Raw genomic sequence first — 16,355 nt, 5'->3', positions numbered from 1 at the left:
ATGACTGGGGTCCAATCAGCCATGAGTACGGCATTCCATCCGCAAACCGATGGTGAGACAGAACGAGTAAACCAAGAGCTGGAGATCTACCTCCGCTGCTTCACTGCCAATGATCCGGATAAGTGGGCTGACCATCTTCACACTGCGCAATTTGCTCACAACTCCCGTGAGCATTCCACGATGAAGACATCCCCATTCAAACTCATGATGGGATACGAACCTCGCGGAATACCCACCACGCACCCCGGATCAAACACGCCGCAAGCGGCTTATCGCCTCAAGGACTTGCAAAACATCCGTGAGAAAGCACATGCGGCAATGGAGATGGCCCAGAACGTCCTGGCCAAGAGAGTAAAAAGGAAGGGGGGTTCCTTCCGTAAAGGTCAGCTGGTATGGCTAGACTCCCGGAACTTGAAGCTGCCGTACTCGTCCAGGAAACTAGCCCCGAGGCGAGAAGGGCCGTTCAAAGTCCTAGACAAGATTGGAACGGTCGCATACAAGCTAGACCTCCCTAGCACCTGGCGAGTCCACCCCGTTTTCCACGAATGGCTTCTATCTTCCTACTCTGAGACGGAGATCCATGGTCCGAACTACACGAGGCCACCTCCTGACCTTATCGAGGGCGAAGATAACTACGAAGTCAAAGCCATCATCGGACACCGAGAGAACAAGAGGATGCGACGCTGGGAATATCGCGTCAGGTGGAAGGGTTACTCAACAGCCGATGACTCATGGGAGCCCGAAGCGAACCTGGCTGGGATGGCGGACGAAGTGTTGGCAGAGTATAAGAACAGGAAGGACTTGAGCTGAATCGATAGCAGCTCTACCTAGTCGCTACTTCCCCACTCGCACCGACATGTCTTCCACCCTCTCGTTCCTCGACCAGTTCAACGCCCCCTCGACCGAAGGTGGGAAAAGAATCTCAATCTACACCCCTAAGCACACCCACGTCGGCGACAGCACCTTGCTGACGTTCCTTCTCAGTAATCCCACCGACGTTTTCAACAAGCTCAAAGCCCACAACCCCAAGGCAACCAATGCCACCGACCGCACTGCACTAGAGACGTATCTCTCTGCCCGCCGCGACTACGACGAGGCTGTCAAGGCAGCCGACGAGGCCATCGACCACCACAAATGGCTCCTACACCAACAGGACGACCGCGTCCTCACCGAGCTCATCCGGCTTGACAATCTGAAGGTTGCCCATCGCTTTCAACCACTCCTACCACGCAGCATCCGGGCACGACACAACAAATTCATCCCGCGCGCCATCCCCAACGCGTACTTACCCCTACCTGCACCCCTACCGATGTCTGCCTTCAGGCAGCCCCCGATCCCATCCCCTTTCCTCCAAGCAACGCCACGGAGCACTACTATCCCGGCCGACTGGCAACCCAACCCTGGGTGGGCCCCGAAGGGAAGCTGCAGGCGATGCGGATCGTCTCGACACTGGGTATGGGACTGTCCGGACGTACGATGCGCAGGATGCGGAAAAGAAGCCCCTGGACACCTGGAGCGAGAGTGCGGAACCAGGCCGATGAAGCGACATGTATCAGCACCACCTGAAGAACCTGCGCGACGCGTGGGGGTGGTCGTCGACAACGTGTTCCTCGAGGAAATCATCAACGAGGCGAAGGAGAGGAAGGAGAAAGAAAGGCAGATGAAAGCGGTACCTATTCCTCCACCGCGCAGCGCTAACCCCAAACCCCCAACCAGTCCCATCGTGGGACCCTCGCGCCCCCGCCCCGATACACCCGTCGTCTTTCGCAAAGTCGACCCCGACTGGACACCCGACACCACTCAATGGACGTGGGACAGCTCCTGGCCGCATCAGAAGCACCTCTCTGGCGAGGAATGGAAGAACGTAGGGAGGAACGCGCGCAAGGAGTGGTTCGACGAAGAGGAGGACGACGGCGTAGACTGGGAGTTGTATGGAGATGGTGAGCAGTAAGTAGTCGAATGGGACTTCGACTCTGGCAGGGGGGTAATGAAACATTTGTCTTTCCGTTCTATTCCTTGTACTACTAGCGCCCATACTGGTGCCTGTCTTAGCGCTCACCCGCAGGTTGAACATTATGTAGCTTACATAATGGGGTCCGTGCGCACTTTGTACTCGGCATCGTACCACTACGTTTCTTTCTTCACTAACACGACCACATAGACACGATGGTCCGTGCGCAGTCAGTACTTGTATAAGTAGTTGTACCATTAGTTGGTCGAACCCTAAGTTCGACCTAGTTATTCATTCAAGTCTCTGCTCCTCCTTGCTTGGGGTAGTGGTCATTCTCGACTTCCTCGCTCAATCTTCAGGACGACGTACTGTCCATAAGCCCTCGCTTGTCATCTACGAGTCAGGCATCAATATAGGAGTATAGACCGTTGTATCAAAATCAAGGTTGCACACCGGTCCACACAATTAGAAACAGCCCTCCCTTGCCATGGATTGTTTCGAACATCCAACCACTGTCTTTGGGGCCTAAACAGAGCCTATGAAAAATGCATCCAGCAAGTTATATCATGTTTCCTTAGCTAGCCTTAGCTAGCCAGCCTCAGTGAACTTTGAGCTTAATGCGCGCTCGAAATGCACTCGAAGTGGTGATTATGTCATACAAGCACCCCTGAAGGGTCTGCTAGCGTACACTCGAAGCAATAATACATTTATTCTATTTCTCAATGAATACCCAATAAAATGTCAAACCACGGTGAGGCTACACAAGGGTAACTTCGGCGGGCACCCCACTTAGACTTCTATAAATGGGTCTTAGACCTGACTAATTGGCGATGGTCACCGGTTCTCACGCACATTGACCACCCGAGAGGACACCCGAGCGAGATGGAACATGTGGTACGGGATGCAAAGGACTACATGTAGTATTTTTAATATGTAGGGATTATTTGGAGGCTTTGAATGGTCCAACAGGCATAATATTTAATGAAGGGGGCAAGCTGTTCTTAAATGTGTGGACAGGAGTGCACTCTACTCATGACAGGATTGTGTGGCAGGCAGGACAGGATCTCCGGCAGCTAGGGACCGGATCACTGACCGGGGCGGACCAAAACGAGTGCCAGGGCAGGCATTAGGGTGGTTTGGCCCGGGCAGGAAGCTTATCTGATTTGACTGATTTGCGATCCCAAATGACATTATCTACTCACGCAAGTCACTTTTGACCAACATCACGTGCCCGCCATTACAAAATCGTGACAAAAGCACAAATTATGTTTGCAAATCTAAAGGATATTATTTGAGGCAAACAATAAGAAATAGGAGAACAGGAAAATTTGCGGAGGACATTGTTGCACAAAACCCTGTTTCTCGATTTGTGATCAAGTGTGAGGAGCAATTGAAGATAGATTTGCAGTGTACCGGAGGAAAGAAGCGCGCTCTATTCGGCAACGCCCTCGATAGACGGATGCAGCTCTCGTGCAGCGCTCCCGAAGGTTAAGTCCTTGGTCACAAGAAGTCACAAGCACGTGATGTTGGTCGAAAGTGACTTAGCCCTACCTTAGATGGCTAGATGATACTTACGGTGAAATCTTGCTAGCATGTTATGAGCCGGTTGATTAAACTTCAAGTTATCATGAAAGACCTCTCATCAATAGGTTACTTACGTTATCAGGACGGGTTGTGTGACTTCGCGCTGTAAGACACGACCAAAAGAGTAACTCAGCGCTCGAGCAGAGAATGCGAGCGCTGAGGCGTAGCAGCGCAAAGGTCCCGTCTATGCCAACAACGGCTTACGTAATGCCACGATCGGCAGCGGTAAGTAACTACTAATGTCCTACTGAATTAGTCCGTACCAACGTACGACTTCCAATATGAACTTCCTCATCCCGCCTTTCCTTGTCCTCCTCACATTCCTCCAGCTTACTGGAACGACGCGCGCATCTGCCTTGACGACAGCCATTGGCGCAAATGAGCGACTATGTTTCTTCGCTGACGTGGACAAGGCCGGCGAGAAGATCGGGGTGAGTGCGTTACAGCCATTTCGTGTTCCATAATCTCAACTCGCATCTGCAGTTCTACTTTGCTGTACGTATGCACACATCCTCCGCGTGTCCGGCTGCCCAACGCCCGCACAGGTCCAAGCCGGCGGCTCGTTCGACATCGACTTTGACGTCAAAGACCCAGCCGAGAAGGTCATCCTGGATGGCGTCCGGGAACGGCAGGGCGACTACGTGCTGACGGCGAACACCATCGGCGAATATGCGTTCTGCTTTGAGAACGACATGTCCACGCTCACGGAGAAGCTCATCGACTTTGACATCATGGTCGAGAGCGAGCCGCGAAGGGAGCCGCCAGCGAAGCCTGGCCAGATCTCGGAGCACACGAGTGCGCTGGAGGAGAGCATATTCCGGCTGAACGGGATGCTGCAGAACATCAAGCGGACGCAGAAATAGTACGCAGACCCGTGTCTCGGCGTCAGCGCCACGCACGACTGACTGCGCGCACCAGTTTCCACACGCGCGAAAACCGAGGATTTGACATCGTCAAGTCGACACAAAAGTATGTTCCATGGCGCGCATCCTCATCTCACATCATGTTGACCACTCGCGCTATCCCCAGCCGCCTATTCTGGTATGCCGTGTTCGAGTGTGCTGGTGTGATCGGGATGGCATTGTAAGTCGCAGCCGTCCGGTCGAGAGGTTCCGCTCCTGTTGACACGCGTACCAGCTTGCAGGTGTACATTCTGCAGACATTCTTCACGAAGACGGGGCGGAGGTACAAGGTCTGAGGGGTTCATGTACCACTGCAGGGGGTCTGGATGTATATATTGGCTTTGCTCATTGTGGGACAGCACTACAGCACGGCTTGAGAATGACAAGGTGCGTTATGATCCGCAATTTGGGCTGGTATAGACTATATTTCAGGGCGATTGAAAGACACTGAAGGTGAAATGAAGTGACAGCCTGCCGGCTTTTCTTCAGGCGTTCTGTAAACGTGCGGCATCGAAAGAGATACGTTGTGTTTCCTAGACATCAGACATCAGATCCGGTATATGTATATCCGCCGTGGGTGCTTGAGTATACTAGCCTGATCCTTTCAGCGAGGCATGGCTGATGGACATTTCAGGTGAAGTAGGTGTGACACTCGCCACTGTCAACGTAGTATGTTCATACCCCATGCTTGATCATGGCACGGCGCGGCAGTGCAGATCTGCAGCGTCTGCTGAATAGACAAGGTTTGCAGAACTACTGCAATGCGAAGCTCCAAACGTGGCATCTCTCTATCACTGGATGTCCTTCGTGTATTGTCCCCACTTTCATTCCGAGCACTCCTCCGTGTACCTACAACGATCCTTGTGGTGGTTCAAGCAGAGCAAAGCAAACAGTGCATAGGTTTGCCGAACCCCGTATTCGATAGTATGCGGCACTGATACAAATGGTGTTTCGAAACATTCACAGCTATTTAGATCTGCAATCTTACTCTCCCGTTCTCGCTGCGGCGACGTCACGTCCTGATCTTCATGTGCACGGATTTCGCTCTCGTGAGTTGATCATAGCCTGCGCAGAGATCAGCAGTGCATCGGGAAGTAGCGCATGCTGGGACCTACCGAACTTGCTCAAACTGACTCCGCGTCCGCTGTCCTTGACTCCTGTCCAGGCGAGTGCAGGGTCAAGGTAGTCGCATCTAGCACACGTGTACGGATGAAACAGTCAGCAAGGCTCGCAGCTGCCGAACGCCCAATGCAGACCTGTTCAAGAAGACGGTGCCAGTAGACAGCTCGTCGGCGATCGTCAGGAATGCAGCTTCCGACTGCGCGTTGGCTTGTGCGTTGGTCCAGACGGAGGCCGTCAAGCCATACGGCGAGTCGTTCATGAGCCGGATCGCTTCCTCGTCAGATGAGACCTGGTCGGATGCGCCGTTCGCTCAGCCCTCATGACTCTTGCGAGGTATCGACGTACCTTCATGATCCCGACCACGGGCCCGAACGTCTCTTCCTACGTGTGCGTCAGAACAGCGACCAAGAACGTAGACCACGAGTAGTGGCGCACCATCATGACGTCCATGGCTGCAAGCACAGTGAGCAGCGGGAGGCGAACTATGCACGAATCGGCTACTTACTGTGGTCGACATCGATCAAGACCTGCGGTGCGACGTATGCTGTGCCGCTTGTTGTGACTCAGAACGCTGCACACGAAGGAAGACGAAGAGCGGGGACGTACGCCTGGGCGACGGAAAAGAGACTCTCGGGGATCAGGGCCTTCGCGCCCGCTTTGACTTGGGTAGAGGTCAGCCAACACGCCGGGCTGCGCGCACAAATGACGCACTGGCATCTGCGACTTGTCTGCGAATCCTCTCTGCGCTTGCGACGCTGACCACGGGTCCGAGGTTGGTGCCGGGTTGCGTCGGGTCGCCCAGTTTGTATTGCTGCGAGATGGGTCAACCCGAGCCCAGGCGGACGTGTAGAGGCGGTCCCACCTTGACCAGCTCGACGAACTTCGCGACGAACGGGTCGAACAATGACTCGTGGACATAGATCCGCTGCAAATGCCAGTGTCAAGAAATCACTGAACGCACAGCGTGGTCATGCGCGCACCTCAATGGCGCAGCAGCTCTGCCCGGAGTTGAACATCGCACCTATCTTCCGGTCAGTCTCCTGTAGACTCGGTGCAGTCAAGGATTCCGACTTACCATCGACCAGCTCTGCGACTGTGTACTCGAGGTCGGCATCAGCACGAACATAAGCCGGGTCTTTCCCTCCGAGCTGATGTTTGATGGTTGAGCATGGTCATATCACCCAGACGGACCACTCACCTCCAGAGCGACGCCCTTGAAATCTTTCGCACTCGCCGCCGCTTGGTCGACTGCGCGTCCTCCAGGAACACTGCCCGTGAACGACACGAACGCGACGGAGGGGTGCTGGACTGCAAATGACGTCAGCGACGGCGAGAGGTGGATGACCTGCAGGAGGTCCTGAGGGAGGCCGGCGCGCGTCCACGCGAGGGAGAAACGCTCTGCCGTGAGGGGCGTCTGGGGAGATGGTTTGAGGATGACGGCGTTCCCGGCAATGAGCGCAGGGAGCACGGAGTTGATTGAGGTGAGGTACGGGTAGCTAGCGTATATGTCAGATGTCAGCGACGGGCGAGCCGAGGCGGCGGGCAATGTTGTGTGCGCACTTCCACGGTGCAATGACAAGGACGACGCCGAGAGGCGTGCGCTGGATGAATCGCCGGAAGCCGGGCTTGTCTGTGTCCTCCAGGGAGACGTCGGTGAGGCAGGATTCTGCAATGGAAAGCATGTACTCTGCACGCTCGAGGGTCCCCCGTACTTCTCCTGCCCCCTGCGAGACTGGTCTGCCGGCAGCTTATCTTAAATATGGTTTGCAAAGAAGGCACCTGGAGCTGGACTCACCGGCCCATCTGCAGAGTCAACTCCGTCGGAATCTCGGTTATCATGTTGCGAAACTCATCCTGGCCGTACCCTCAGCATTCGTGTAGCACGACTGCTGAAGCACACCCACCATGAACCTCTTGCCAACAGCGATCCTCTCCTGCAGCGGCGCACGGGCCCATACTTTCTGGGCTGCCGCGGAGCGTTGAATGGCGACGCTCAACTCATCCTGCGAAGGGTATGAGCGAGTAACAAGGGGCTGCTGGTTGTGGGGACTGATAGTCGTTTGGCTCGTTGGTTCAGACATGGTGAGCACAACTGGAGGCGTTTGGCGGGCAAGGACAAGCAAGTAACATGGTATATCAATTGACCGCCGTCAAGATGACCCTAATATTGCTACCGTCGATCGATCGGCTTGTTATGAACAAGCGAGGTCTACGCACTACTTATTACTGGTAGGGGGACCTCGAGCCAACCTGCTCAACGAGTATATCCAAAGACTGCACATGGAAGAATATTGAGATGGGTCCGACAGCGACAGGAATGTCAGGATTCTTGCCTGGGTCCTAACCACCATGAAGAACTGCCTTGCAAGAGCGTACGGGAGCTTAGTACGGGAGGCATCACAATCACGATAATCCAGAGCCCATAAATAGTGGTACTTCGTTTGCATGAGGTAAATTCTATTATGCCCAAGTTGTACACTGTTCAAGGATTATATGTCGCTCACAGGCTGCTTGCCGGTTCGATACCGGCGTCGAACTTGAATGTGGGGTTGATGTCATCTCTCCTCAGTTCTGTAATGTGCATCACTGCTCTCGGACACTCCCAAATCTTCTCCAGCTTGGCTGCCGACCATTGCCAATGTATCCTGGAGTACACAGGGTGAGAGGAAAATGAAATGGGCTAGAGACGCTCAGGCATCCCGAGGCGACTGGCGCTACATCTGACAGATGGTGGTACGGGAGGGTACGTCTGCAAGAAGCTGCGTAACTTGAAGTTTCTCCGACCGTCTTGAACTTGCTAGAAACGTTTCACCGTGGGTCCCATCTAGTGGTATCTCGTTGAACATCAAGCTAACGATAAGATATCTCAATGTAGTCCAAAGCCATGACCAGTCATGCCACAAACCTTCAGGTCGAGCAAGTTGACAAAGTGCGGAAGCCAGCCCCGATAGACGAGCTTTCGATAGACGTCTTTCTCGACATCGTGCACCTCGTGGTAGACAATAAACCCAGAGATGTTACATGGGTTCGCTTGATGATGGTCTGTCGCTCGTGGCGAGCTGCGCTGCGCGACGATCCAGGACTTTGGTCTCACATCGACGTCGCAAGGAATGCTCATTTCGTCGATCTCTGTCTACAGCGATCGCATGACCGCCCAGTGCATTTCTGCAATAGTAAATGGAGAGCGGCGGGGTTTGCACGCGTCCTGCCCGACAATCTACACCGCACCCGTAGCCTGGAAATCAGGGACCACAAAGACACTGAATTCAGACCCCTGCTAGAGATACTCTCGAGTTCCTGTGGACCACAATTGGAGACTCTCGAATTGCTGCTTCAAAGCTACAAGGGACCATGCTTATCCTGCACCATCCTTCCTACCAACTACCCACTTCTTCGGTCACTCAGCCTACGTCGCGTGGCCATTACTTGGACTGGCCCCGTCCCGGCGGGCTTGACGAACCTTTCTTTGGATCTGACGCAGACTAATCCGAGCGACGCCTGTATGCCATCAGAAGGACAGCTACTAGACATCATCGAAGCGTCTCCCGGTCTCGAGACGTTGACCATACAAATCAGCGAGGGCCAGCTGCGTCCTATAGCTGTCCGAAGAAGCCCTATCCTACTCTCGCACCTGAAATCCTTCGTCCTGTCCGCACGGCAGGAGACCTGGATTTCATTGTTGTCACACCTGACTTTATCGGAAACAACGTACTTGCAGCTCACACCGTCTGGTCCTATGGCCATCATGGATCGCGATCATCCCGTGTCTTCCTTATTTCCTATCTGCTACCAGTCAGTCTTGCGCCAAGCGACTCGTGCAAAGACCTTGCGCCTGTGTGCAATGAGTTCATGCTTCTTCTTCAAAGTTCATGTCGATGTGGAACCAAATCCAGACAACGGGTTGGTCGCAATCGAGTACACGGATGTCGACCTTCCGCCAGCGCTCTTTGGTCCTGCACTAGTAGATGTTGCCGAATTGTTCTCTGCATCTCCAATCACGTCGATCGTGCTCTTGGGCCATGAGGGCGACGTGGGCGAGAAGGACTGGCGTCGAGTCTTCTGCGCTCTACCACATTTGGAGACGTTACTCCCTCGCGATTACGGCGGTCTCAAGTCATTATGGACAGTGCTTGGGTCCAGACAAGTTGACGGACAGTCCGTGTACTGTCCACACCTTCGAGTGGTCCGCCCTTATTCTACCACGCTCACGGACACGACAATAGCAGTCCATGTCGCCCAGTGCTTACGGTCCCGTGCGGCTTCTGGTCACAGTCTCAGTGTGCCCCTGCTGGAAGATATCGTCGGGGGAGCGAAGTACGATTAGAGCTGAAGTAGACGAGTTCTGTGACTGATAATCGAACCCACCGGAATTGTAAAGAAGTCAGTCGATGTTTTGCTTTTCTCCATGCATCCTGTGCTTCTGAGGGAACAGCATTTCAATGTGTATAGTGTCAAGACTTTGTGATTTGAGAATTAATAATCGCGCACGAGAGATTGGACTCACAGAAAGTTGAATCATAATGCGGGTGCTAGCATAGGACAGAGACATGTTACTGTATGTAGAAGACATCCACCCACCTAGCAACAAAGAACCTGAGGCCGTTACAGCGAAATCATGTTTGAAGAGCGTACGGAAGGTAGCATGGGAGGCACAATGATCACGATATTCCAGAACCCGTAACTAGTGGTACATCATTTACATGAGATAAGTTTCCCCCAGAACTGTACGCTGCCCATGGATTATCGGTAGGTCACAGGCTACTTGCCGGTTCCGAACCGGCTTCGAATGTGGGGCTGGTGTCATCTCTCCTCAGTTCTGTAACGTGGTTCATTCCCCGACACTCCCAAACCTTCTCCAGCCTTAGCCCTGCGGCCATTGCCAACGTGCTCAAGTGCTCCGGGGTGCGCTCACAAGCATTAAACAAAGTGAGCATCGCGAGGTCGCGGGTGCTTCCAACAAGCTGTGCGGATCCATAGTTCCGCAGAAGGGGAGGTGGAGCGTCCTTCAGGCAAGAAGAGCCGACGCTGGGATGTATAATAATATCAACAACGAGGATGCAGGAATCACGCCTCATAGCCTGGCGCAGATGACCGAGTATCGTGATACAGTCATCGTCGGGCCAGTCGTGCCTGGATCGGAGTCAGTAACGCAATGATCGAACACGTATACGAAGTGACTGACAGGATTTGCCTCAAGACATAAACATCTGCCTCCCGAACAGTTTGTTCCGTAAAAAAGTCATGCGCCATGAACTGGACACGCTCTTCTTCAAGGGCGACAGGGAAGTCTTTCTCCCAAGCTTCCCGTGCCTGCTGAATCATTTGGGGCCTGTCTTGCACTACGAATTGAAGTTTCGGGAACCGCATTGCAAGCTGCAAGCTCAGCCCACCTACAATATGACAATCACGTCATTTACCGCTCTAGATGGTGAAGCGACCACGATCATACCGATCCCACCGCCGACATCTACAATCACCCGCTTCCCCAAGTCCCCCCATGGGTAGTCTGCGGTAAATTTGTGTGTCAATATAGGATCATGAACAGGTGATATTCATCTGCCCACCAGCAAATATAGGGACACTTTCAAGTTGACCACTGGCCACCATGCCTTTAGCCCAAACATTAGGTGGTGTGAAAGGTAATGATGTCGTAGAGTCTTTTCCATGCTCCTCTGCGTACTCGACGTATTCGAAAAGTGGTTTGTCAGTTCCGTATGTAACATTGAAGGCCGAGTCGCGGATTGATGTGGAGAACGTCTTGCCGGGATCCAGCACAACATCCGGTAGATTTACAGCTGCGACATTTGCTTCGGTCGTTCTGTGAAGCCGGATGAGACTCGAGAGGAGACGCAAACATACAAGTGTAGAGAAACTCGCATTGAAATGAGCCAGCTTTGCATGTACTCGTCGTTAGCGATACGCATGCTTGTCGGGGTATTCGCGAAACGGTTATGTTGTACCTCAGCGAAGATATGGATACATGCGAGACATCGCAGAATTTGCACTACGAAAGTGAATATGTGAACTGTCCAGATTCGGGAAACGGACTATACGTACACAGCTTTTGCTCCCCTATGCCCACCTCTCGGCTTAGAACCGCAATATGTATTCCTTCGTTTTGATCGGCACTTGCCAAGAAGTCAGCTATTTTTGCACGCACAGCTATGTGCAAAGCTCGTGCGGGAAGGTAAGAGGAGGCCACCTCTGTCAGGCGCGTAGCTGAGTCCTGGACGAGGTCGATGTACATTCCGCATGCACCGAGGGCGACGCGACGCGCTTCATACAGCGCCGGCGAAGGAACGGAGGAATTCCAGACGCTGTCCTTTCCCGAGTCTGTGGCGGCGGAATCGGCCCTCCAATCTGCGATGATTGTCTCTGAGGCGTCCTGCAAGAGGCTGACCAGAGCGCGGAGCTTCTGGACTTTCTCTGCGACACTGGCCATCGGGACTGCTCAAGTTGTGGGGTCTGAAGGGCAGCTTAAGGATACCACCCATGGTATATGTACGCGCCGGTGGCCCATATAGTGGTCTGTGGCACCATGCTGGCATACTGCGCCTGACCCTGCAGGGACTGGACTCACGCCTGTCTAGGGACTGGACTCACGCCTGTCCAGGGACTGGACTCACGCCTGTCAAACCATATTGTTATCAGGAGTATTCCTTATGCTTGGGAAACAGCATCAGAGCTTTAACGATAAGAGAACTTCCAATATGTGCATCGAACATTGGCCAAGGAATGGTCATATACTTCTATGGCAAAATGCTTCGGCGTGACATGTATTGACGGGCAACGTAGGCAAGGTGGAGGAGAGCTGATGTCCATGAGTCTATGCACTGTAAGATGTTCACTAAGTGCGCACTTACTGTGTGTCGAAAGGAGATATTCTAGATTCAGCAGAGGACCGCTTGCGGCTTACTTCGGGTCGCCATGTCATGATTTTGTCGCTGATGCTGCAACAACGCTAACGTTGGTCAGCATACAGTTAAACCATACCATGTTCAGATATTGCATAGGTGAAGGGAGATTACTTAACAGAAGAAGAAAAAAAGAGTCGCGACGCCATCGATAGCCCACAGCTACCGGTGTCAATTGTTGAAATCAAAGCGGTGAAAGAGATATGGTAGAAACCCCACTGACGAGAGACCATGGTCACAATTGTCAACGTGTGGTTCCATTCCTACCGTCACCGTGGGGAAAGTTATGAATATGAACGCGCTAGCAATTAACGTGAAAGGATTTCATGAAGTATGACCGTATGGCACTTACACTTCCTTGAACACAAGTTGAGCGATACAGTTTAACGCGAGGTCAAATTTAGTCTCGGGAGACGGTGGTCATATAGACTTCGACAGTAACGTATGCGACCTTTGGGTCTTGACGGATGGTCCGAGGCATGCCACACTTCTCAGAAGAGATTTTACGGTATGTCCGGCTCAGTCAGCAGCCTCCAGTTTGCTTCTGCATATCATGAGTGCATGACTCATTGCAACTCAGATATGCTAGCGCGAACGGAGCTCCGCAAATTTTGGTATTCAGCGAAGCAGCCACTACGAAGCAGCCACGGAGTGTTTGACTGCCCAATGCCCTTCCCAGTTCCCGTTTAGTGTACGATCCTTGTTTTTGTTTCAGCTCCCATCATGTGCTGGCGAAAGCAGACATACAGTCATACACTGGCAATTGGTCGAAATATGCCCCACCATACCATCACTGGCATCCCATAAATGCACGTATTGCGAATTGGCAGTCCCTGCGTATGATGTACATTAGTGATGATTGCACGTGACCTAAAGCTTAATGTGAAGTCTTGAGAGCAGGAAGCCAAGTTCCCGTCCCATGGATGGGCCACAGTGATCTCGTGTCCGTCCTGAGTTTCTGCGCTTGTCAGGTGCATTGGCTCGCGGCTGTTGAGTAGTCGTTCTGCCTGGCGCCCTATGTTCGCTAAAGCGATCACACACAATCGAGAAGAACTGACCAAGATGTGCGCGACAATGTCATCCAAGCAAGTGACAAGATTTTGCCTTTGAAAGGTAGAGCCCTATACCGAAACCTTGTGTGCACATCATGTTGCAACAGTGCATTAGCGATACACAGGCTCATAGTTAACACGCACATCCGCAACAAGTCCGTGACGTAGATAGTCTGGGTATTTTACGGATAGGTGACGCGAAGCAAACGGAAAAGAACGGATAGACGGGAGAATGGATACATAGCAGTGATGTAGGATGTGGAATATGGGCGGATGGACCTCAGTGGTCGCGGGATTTCCTATTACAGGATTTATATGGAGTCCACCAATGGGGACAGGCGTCCTCACCTGTACTCGCCCTCAGCGGCGACACTGAGCTCCTCGATTTCGCCCTGGACGGTCGATAGAGACTCAGCGGCGGTCGCGTAGTAGATAAGCTATTGAGGAGGTATCAGCACCGGTCACGGGTGAGGGCACGCAATACAGAATCAAACCTGAGCCTTCACGAGTTCATTGAGGTTCTTCAATGGTTCGGGCTGGGTGTATGCGGATTAGGGCGTCTGTCCTTCCCGGAATGATAAATAACATACGTTGTCGAGGACAGCTTTCATGAGCGTTATCGCGACCTCCGTTTTCTGCACTAGATCGTCTTCGGCATTCTCAACCTCCAGCCGAGCTGCCTCTAGCCTTGCGGGACCAATTGTCTTCAACCTGCAGTATGTATATGCACTTAGGCACATTGCAGCATAGTTCAATAAGGCTACATACGCCTGCTTTGCAGCATCCAGCTCAAGCCGACTCACACGCACCGCCTGGCGGGCCTTCATCGCGACCGTGATGGACGTGTTGAGCGTTGTCTGCCATGGCTGCAAAAATTGTGCCTTGATGGCACCGTCCTGCTGCACACGCGCGTCTGCGATCTTCTCCCAAGCCCCTGCGTATGCGGTCAACGCCCTGCTTAGCTTCTCGTCGCCCGCACCAGCCGTGGGCTGCACTGTGGCTGCGGCGTTCGTTGCCGCACGTCCGATCGCGTGCGGAAGCGTCTTGTGTTGCGCCGCCTGAGGCACGGGGGCGGACGGTACAGGCACGCCGGTGCCCTTGAGGTTCGTCGCGGCAAAGTTAGTGATGCCCTGGCCGATGGTCGTGCCCAGCTCGGTGATCGACTCTTGGATCTGCGTGGGGTAGTCATATGTCTCGGTTTCGTAAACTTTCGTGACTCTGTGTGCGCCCACGTCAGATATGCACGCCTGTATTGTGGTTGCGGGACTCACTTCAAGAGCATCAGGTGAACCTGGCGGAGGTTGTCAACCCGCTCCTCCAGGTCCTTGTACTCTGATACGACAAGTAAGGTACCGAGATGCAGCGTGGACTGCTTGCTGGACTCACCTTGAGGAAGTTCGGTAATATCATCCGCAGCGACCTGTCCGAGGCGTTCGCGCGTCGCCTGCACGCTGGTGTTGAAGCCCTTCGCGAACTTGTTGGCCGACTGGCCAAGATTGAGCCCCGCAAAGCTCGATTGCAATTTCGTCCAGCCCTCCATAACTCTGAAAGTCGATAGTGTATGCAGAAGATGTTCGAGCAGGAGGCAGTGACGGCAAGCACGTCAATGCAGTGTGCAGTAGATGTCCGGGGTACTGCGCGCGCCAGTCAAGGTCCATGGGGTCTGCCTGCACGCGTCGAGACGCGTCACCGGACGCGCATTCAGCGACCAGTTACCCGCGTGCCTCTTGCTTTCTTTCTACAACTTGCTCTGCTCATTCTCGGGAGTCTCAACAACCATGGCGACGGCGTCGGTATACTCTGGTCCTGGTTTCGACTTCTCTAACGAACTCCGGTACGGACAGTGCCCGGCAGTTCTGTCCTGTCTGCTCACAGAGTGCTTGATAGCAATTCTTTCCTCACCGACCGGGGTATCCCGCTGCCCAAGGCCACGAGCACGGGTACAACCATCGTAGGATGTCTCTTCAAGGATGGTATTGTGCTGGGCGCAGATACACGTGCGACGGAGGGGCCCATCGTCGCCGACAAGAACTGCGAGAAAGTGCGCCTACTCTATTCCTTCTACTCAGCCATGTTACTGATTGCTCGCGCTCCAGATCCACTACATCACAGAGTCAATCCGCTGCTGCGGTGCAGGGACGGCCGCGGACACAGAATTCACAACCGCACTCATCTCGTCGAACATGGAGTTGCATGCCCTCTCGACCGGCCGGAAGCCGCGTGTGGTCACCGCGATGACTATGCTCAAACAAATGCTCTTCCAGTACGTATCCGCATCTCTTGATATTTCCCCATAGAGGTGCGAGCGTGTCACAGATACCAGGGAAACGTCGGCGCGGCGCTCGTCCTCGGCGGCGTCGACGTAACTGGCCCACATCTCTTCACCATCCACCCGCACGGCTCGACAGACAAGCTGCCTTATGTCACCATGGGCTCCGGCAGTCTCGCGGCCATGGCCATCTTTGAGAGCAAATGGCGGCCAAACATGGAGGTGCGTCTGAGCCCGATCCGTAGGCCCGCACGCGCGCACCCACATTAACCGTCGCATTGAACGCCATAGCGAAGCGAGGCGCTCGATCTTATTGCCCAAGCGATCTCCGCAGGTATCTTCAACGATCTTGGCTCAGGGTCCAACGTGGACGCGTGCGTGATCACGGCGACGCACACAGAGATGCTGCGTAACTTCGTCAAGCCGAACGAGCGTGTACAGAAGGAGCGCAAATACGGCTTCCGACGCGGCACGACGGCATGGAAGTCAGAGGAGATCCGCAACTTAGTGATCAACGAGGACATTATTGCACACACGGGCGACGCCATGGACACGAGTTAA

At 53.6% G+C, this 16,355-nt stretch overlaps 8 protein-coding genes across 8 annotated transcripts; 4 read left to right on the top strand and 4 right to left on the bottom strand.

The window, feature by feature from the left end:
- Positions 1 to 856: 856 nt before the first annotated feature.
- POSPLADRAFT_1141161 (hypothetical protein) lies at positions 857 to 2,161 on the top strand (the record flags this gene model as incomplete). Its single annotated transcript, XM_024485262.1, has 2 exons — positions 857 to 1,947; positions 2,053 to 2,161. The coding sequence occupies 2 exons, from the start codon at positions 857 to 859 to the stop codon at positions 2,159 to 2,161; spliced, it is 1,200 nt and encodes a 399-aa protein (XP_024339641.1).
- Positions 2,162 to 2,390: 229 nt separating this feature from the next.
- On the bottom strand, positions 2,391 to 3,142 carry POSPLADRAFT_1140849 (hypothetical protein; the record flags this gene model as incomplete). The annotated part of the gene is made up of 2 exons (XM_024485227.1): positions 2,391 to 2,487; positions 3,045 to 3,142. The coding sequence occupies 2 exons, from the start codon at positions 3,140 to 3,142 to the stop codon at positions 2,391 to 2,393; spliced, it is 195 nt and encodes a 64-aa protein (XP_024339640.1).
- A 674-nt stretch (positions 3,143 to 3,816) lies between these two features.
- On the top strand, positions 3,817 to 4,733 carry POSPLADRAFT_1141787 (hypothetical protein; the record flags this gene model as incomplete). The annotated part of the gene is made up of 6 exons (XM_024485346.1): positions 3,817 to 3,966; positions 4,019 to 4,030; positions 4,081 to 4,397; positions 4,454 to 4,504; positions 4,565 to 4,618; positions 4,673 to 4,733. 6 exons carry the CDS (start codon positions 3,817 to 3,819, stop codon positions 4,731 to 4,733), a joined length of 645 nt encoding a protein of 214 aa, XP_024339639.1.
- A 716-nt stretch (positions 4,734 to 5,449) lies between these two features.
- On the bottom strand, positions 5,450 to 7,640 carry POSPLADRAFT_1142248 (hypothetical protein; the record flags this gene model as incomplete). The annotated part of the gene is made up of 15 exons (XM_024485404.1): positions 5,450 to 5,502; positions 5,553 to 5,629; positions 5,694 to 5,848; positions 5,905 to 5,940; positions 5,995 to 6,011; positions 6,065 to 6,111; positions 6,166 to 6,220; positions 6,271 to 6,370; positions 6,422 to 6,484; positions 6,540 to 6,580; positions 6,635 to 6,707; positions 6,758 to 7,055; positions 7,120 to 7,296; positions 7,355 to 7,413; positions 7,464 to 7,640. 15 exons carry the CDS (start codon positions 7,638 to 7,640, stop codon positions 5,450 to 5,452), a joined length of 1,428 nt encoding a protein of 475 aa, XP_024339638.1.
- An 803-nt stretch (positions 7,641 to 8,443) lies between these two features.
- POSPLADRAFT_1141722 (hypothetical protein) lies at positions 8,444 to 9,883 on the top strand (the record flags this gene model as incomplete). Its single annotated transcript, XM_024485337.1, has 1 exon — positions 8,444 to 9,883. The coding sequence occupies one exon, from the start codon at positions 8,444 to 8,446 to the stop codon at positions 9,881 to 9,883; it is 1,440 nt and encodes a 479-aa protein (XP_024339637.1).
- Positions 9,884 to 10,310: 427 nt separating this feature from the next.
- On the bottom strand, positions 10,311 to 12,001 carry POSPLADRAFT_1140646 (hypothetical protein; the record flags this gene model as incomplete). Its single annotated transcript, XM_024485200.1, has 6 exons — positions 10,311 to 10,689; positions 10,742 to 10,949; positions 11,009 to 11,065; positions 11,124 to 11,395; positions 11,464 to 11,563; positions 11,617 to 12,001. 6 exons carry the CDS (start codon positions 11,999 to 12,001, stop codon positions 10,311 to 10,313), a joined length of 1,401 nt encoding a protein of 466 aa, XP_024339636.1.
- A 1,608-nt stretch (positions 12,002 to 13,609) lies between these two features.
- On the bottom strand, positions 13,610 to 15,089 carry POSPLADRAFT_1039762 (hypothetical protein). The gene is made up of 7 exons (XM_024477592.1): positions 14,912 to 15,089; positions 14,797 to 14,857; positions 14,294 to 14,743; positions 14,116 to 14,236; positions 14,020 to 14,061; positions 13,874 to 13,962; positions 13,610 to 13,824 (listed from the first exon to the last, which is right to left on the bottom strand). Exons 1-7 carry the CDS (start codon positions 15,063 to 15,065, stop codon positions 13,806 to 13,808), a joined length of 936 nt encoding a protein of 311 aa, XP_024339635.1. The 5' UTR covers positions 15,066 to 15,089; the 3' UTR covers positions 13,610 to 13,805.
- Positions 15,090 to 15,253: 164 nt separating this feature from the next.
- Positions 15,254 to 16,355, top strand: POSPLADRAFT_1065920 (hypothetical protein; the record flags this gene model as incomplete). The annotated part of the gene is made up of 5 exons (XM_024482016.1): positions 15,254 to 15,359; positions 15,413 to 15,566; positions 15,622 to 15,788; positions 15,842 to 16,016; positions 16,086 to 16,355. The coding sequence occupies exons 1-5, from the start codon at positions 15,304 to 15,306 to the stop codon at positions 16,353 to 16,355; spliced, it is 822 nt and encodes a 273-aa protein (XP_024339634.1). The 5' UTR covers positions 15,254 to 15,303.

This window comes from Postia placenta, assembly GCF_002117355.1.
Source record: "Postia placenta MAD-698-R-SB12 unplaced genomic scaffold POSPLAscaffold_6, whole genome shotgun sequence".
In the NCBI taxonomy this organism is placed as follows: Eukaryota; Fungi; Basidiomycota; class Agaricomycetes; order Polyporales; family Adustoporiaceae; genus Rhodonia; species Rhodonia placenta.
Note: the sequence above shows the minus strand (reverse complement) of the source record. Positions and strands in the feature narration are given on the sequence as shown.

Bases quoted from the DNA above. Each gene is read 5' to 3' on its own strand.
- POSPLADRAFT_1039762 (XM_024477592.1), bottom strand. From the start codon at position 15,065: ATGGAGGGCTGGACGAAATTGCAATCGAGCTTTGCGGGGCTCAATCTT. The intron at 14,744-14,796 runs GTGAGTCCCGCA...GGGCGCACACAG, and splicing joins GTTCACCTGATGCTCTTGAA to AGTCACGAAAGTTTACGAAA. The intron at 14,237-14,293 runs GTATGTAGCCTT...TACATACTGCAG, and splicing joins CTGGATGCTGCAAAGCAGGC to GTTGAAGACAATTGGTCCCG.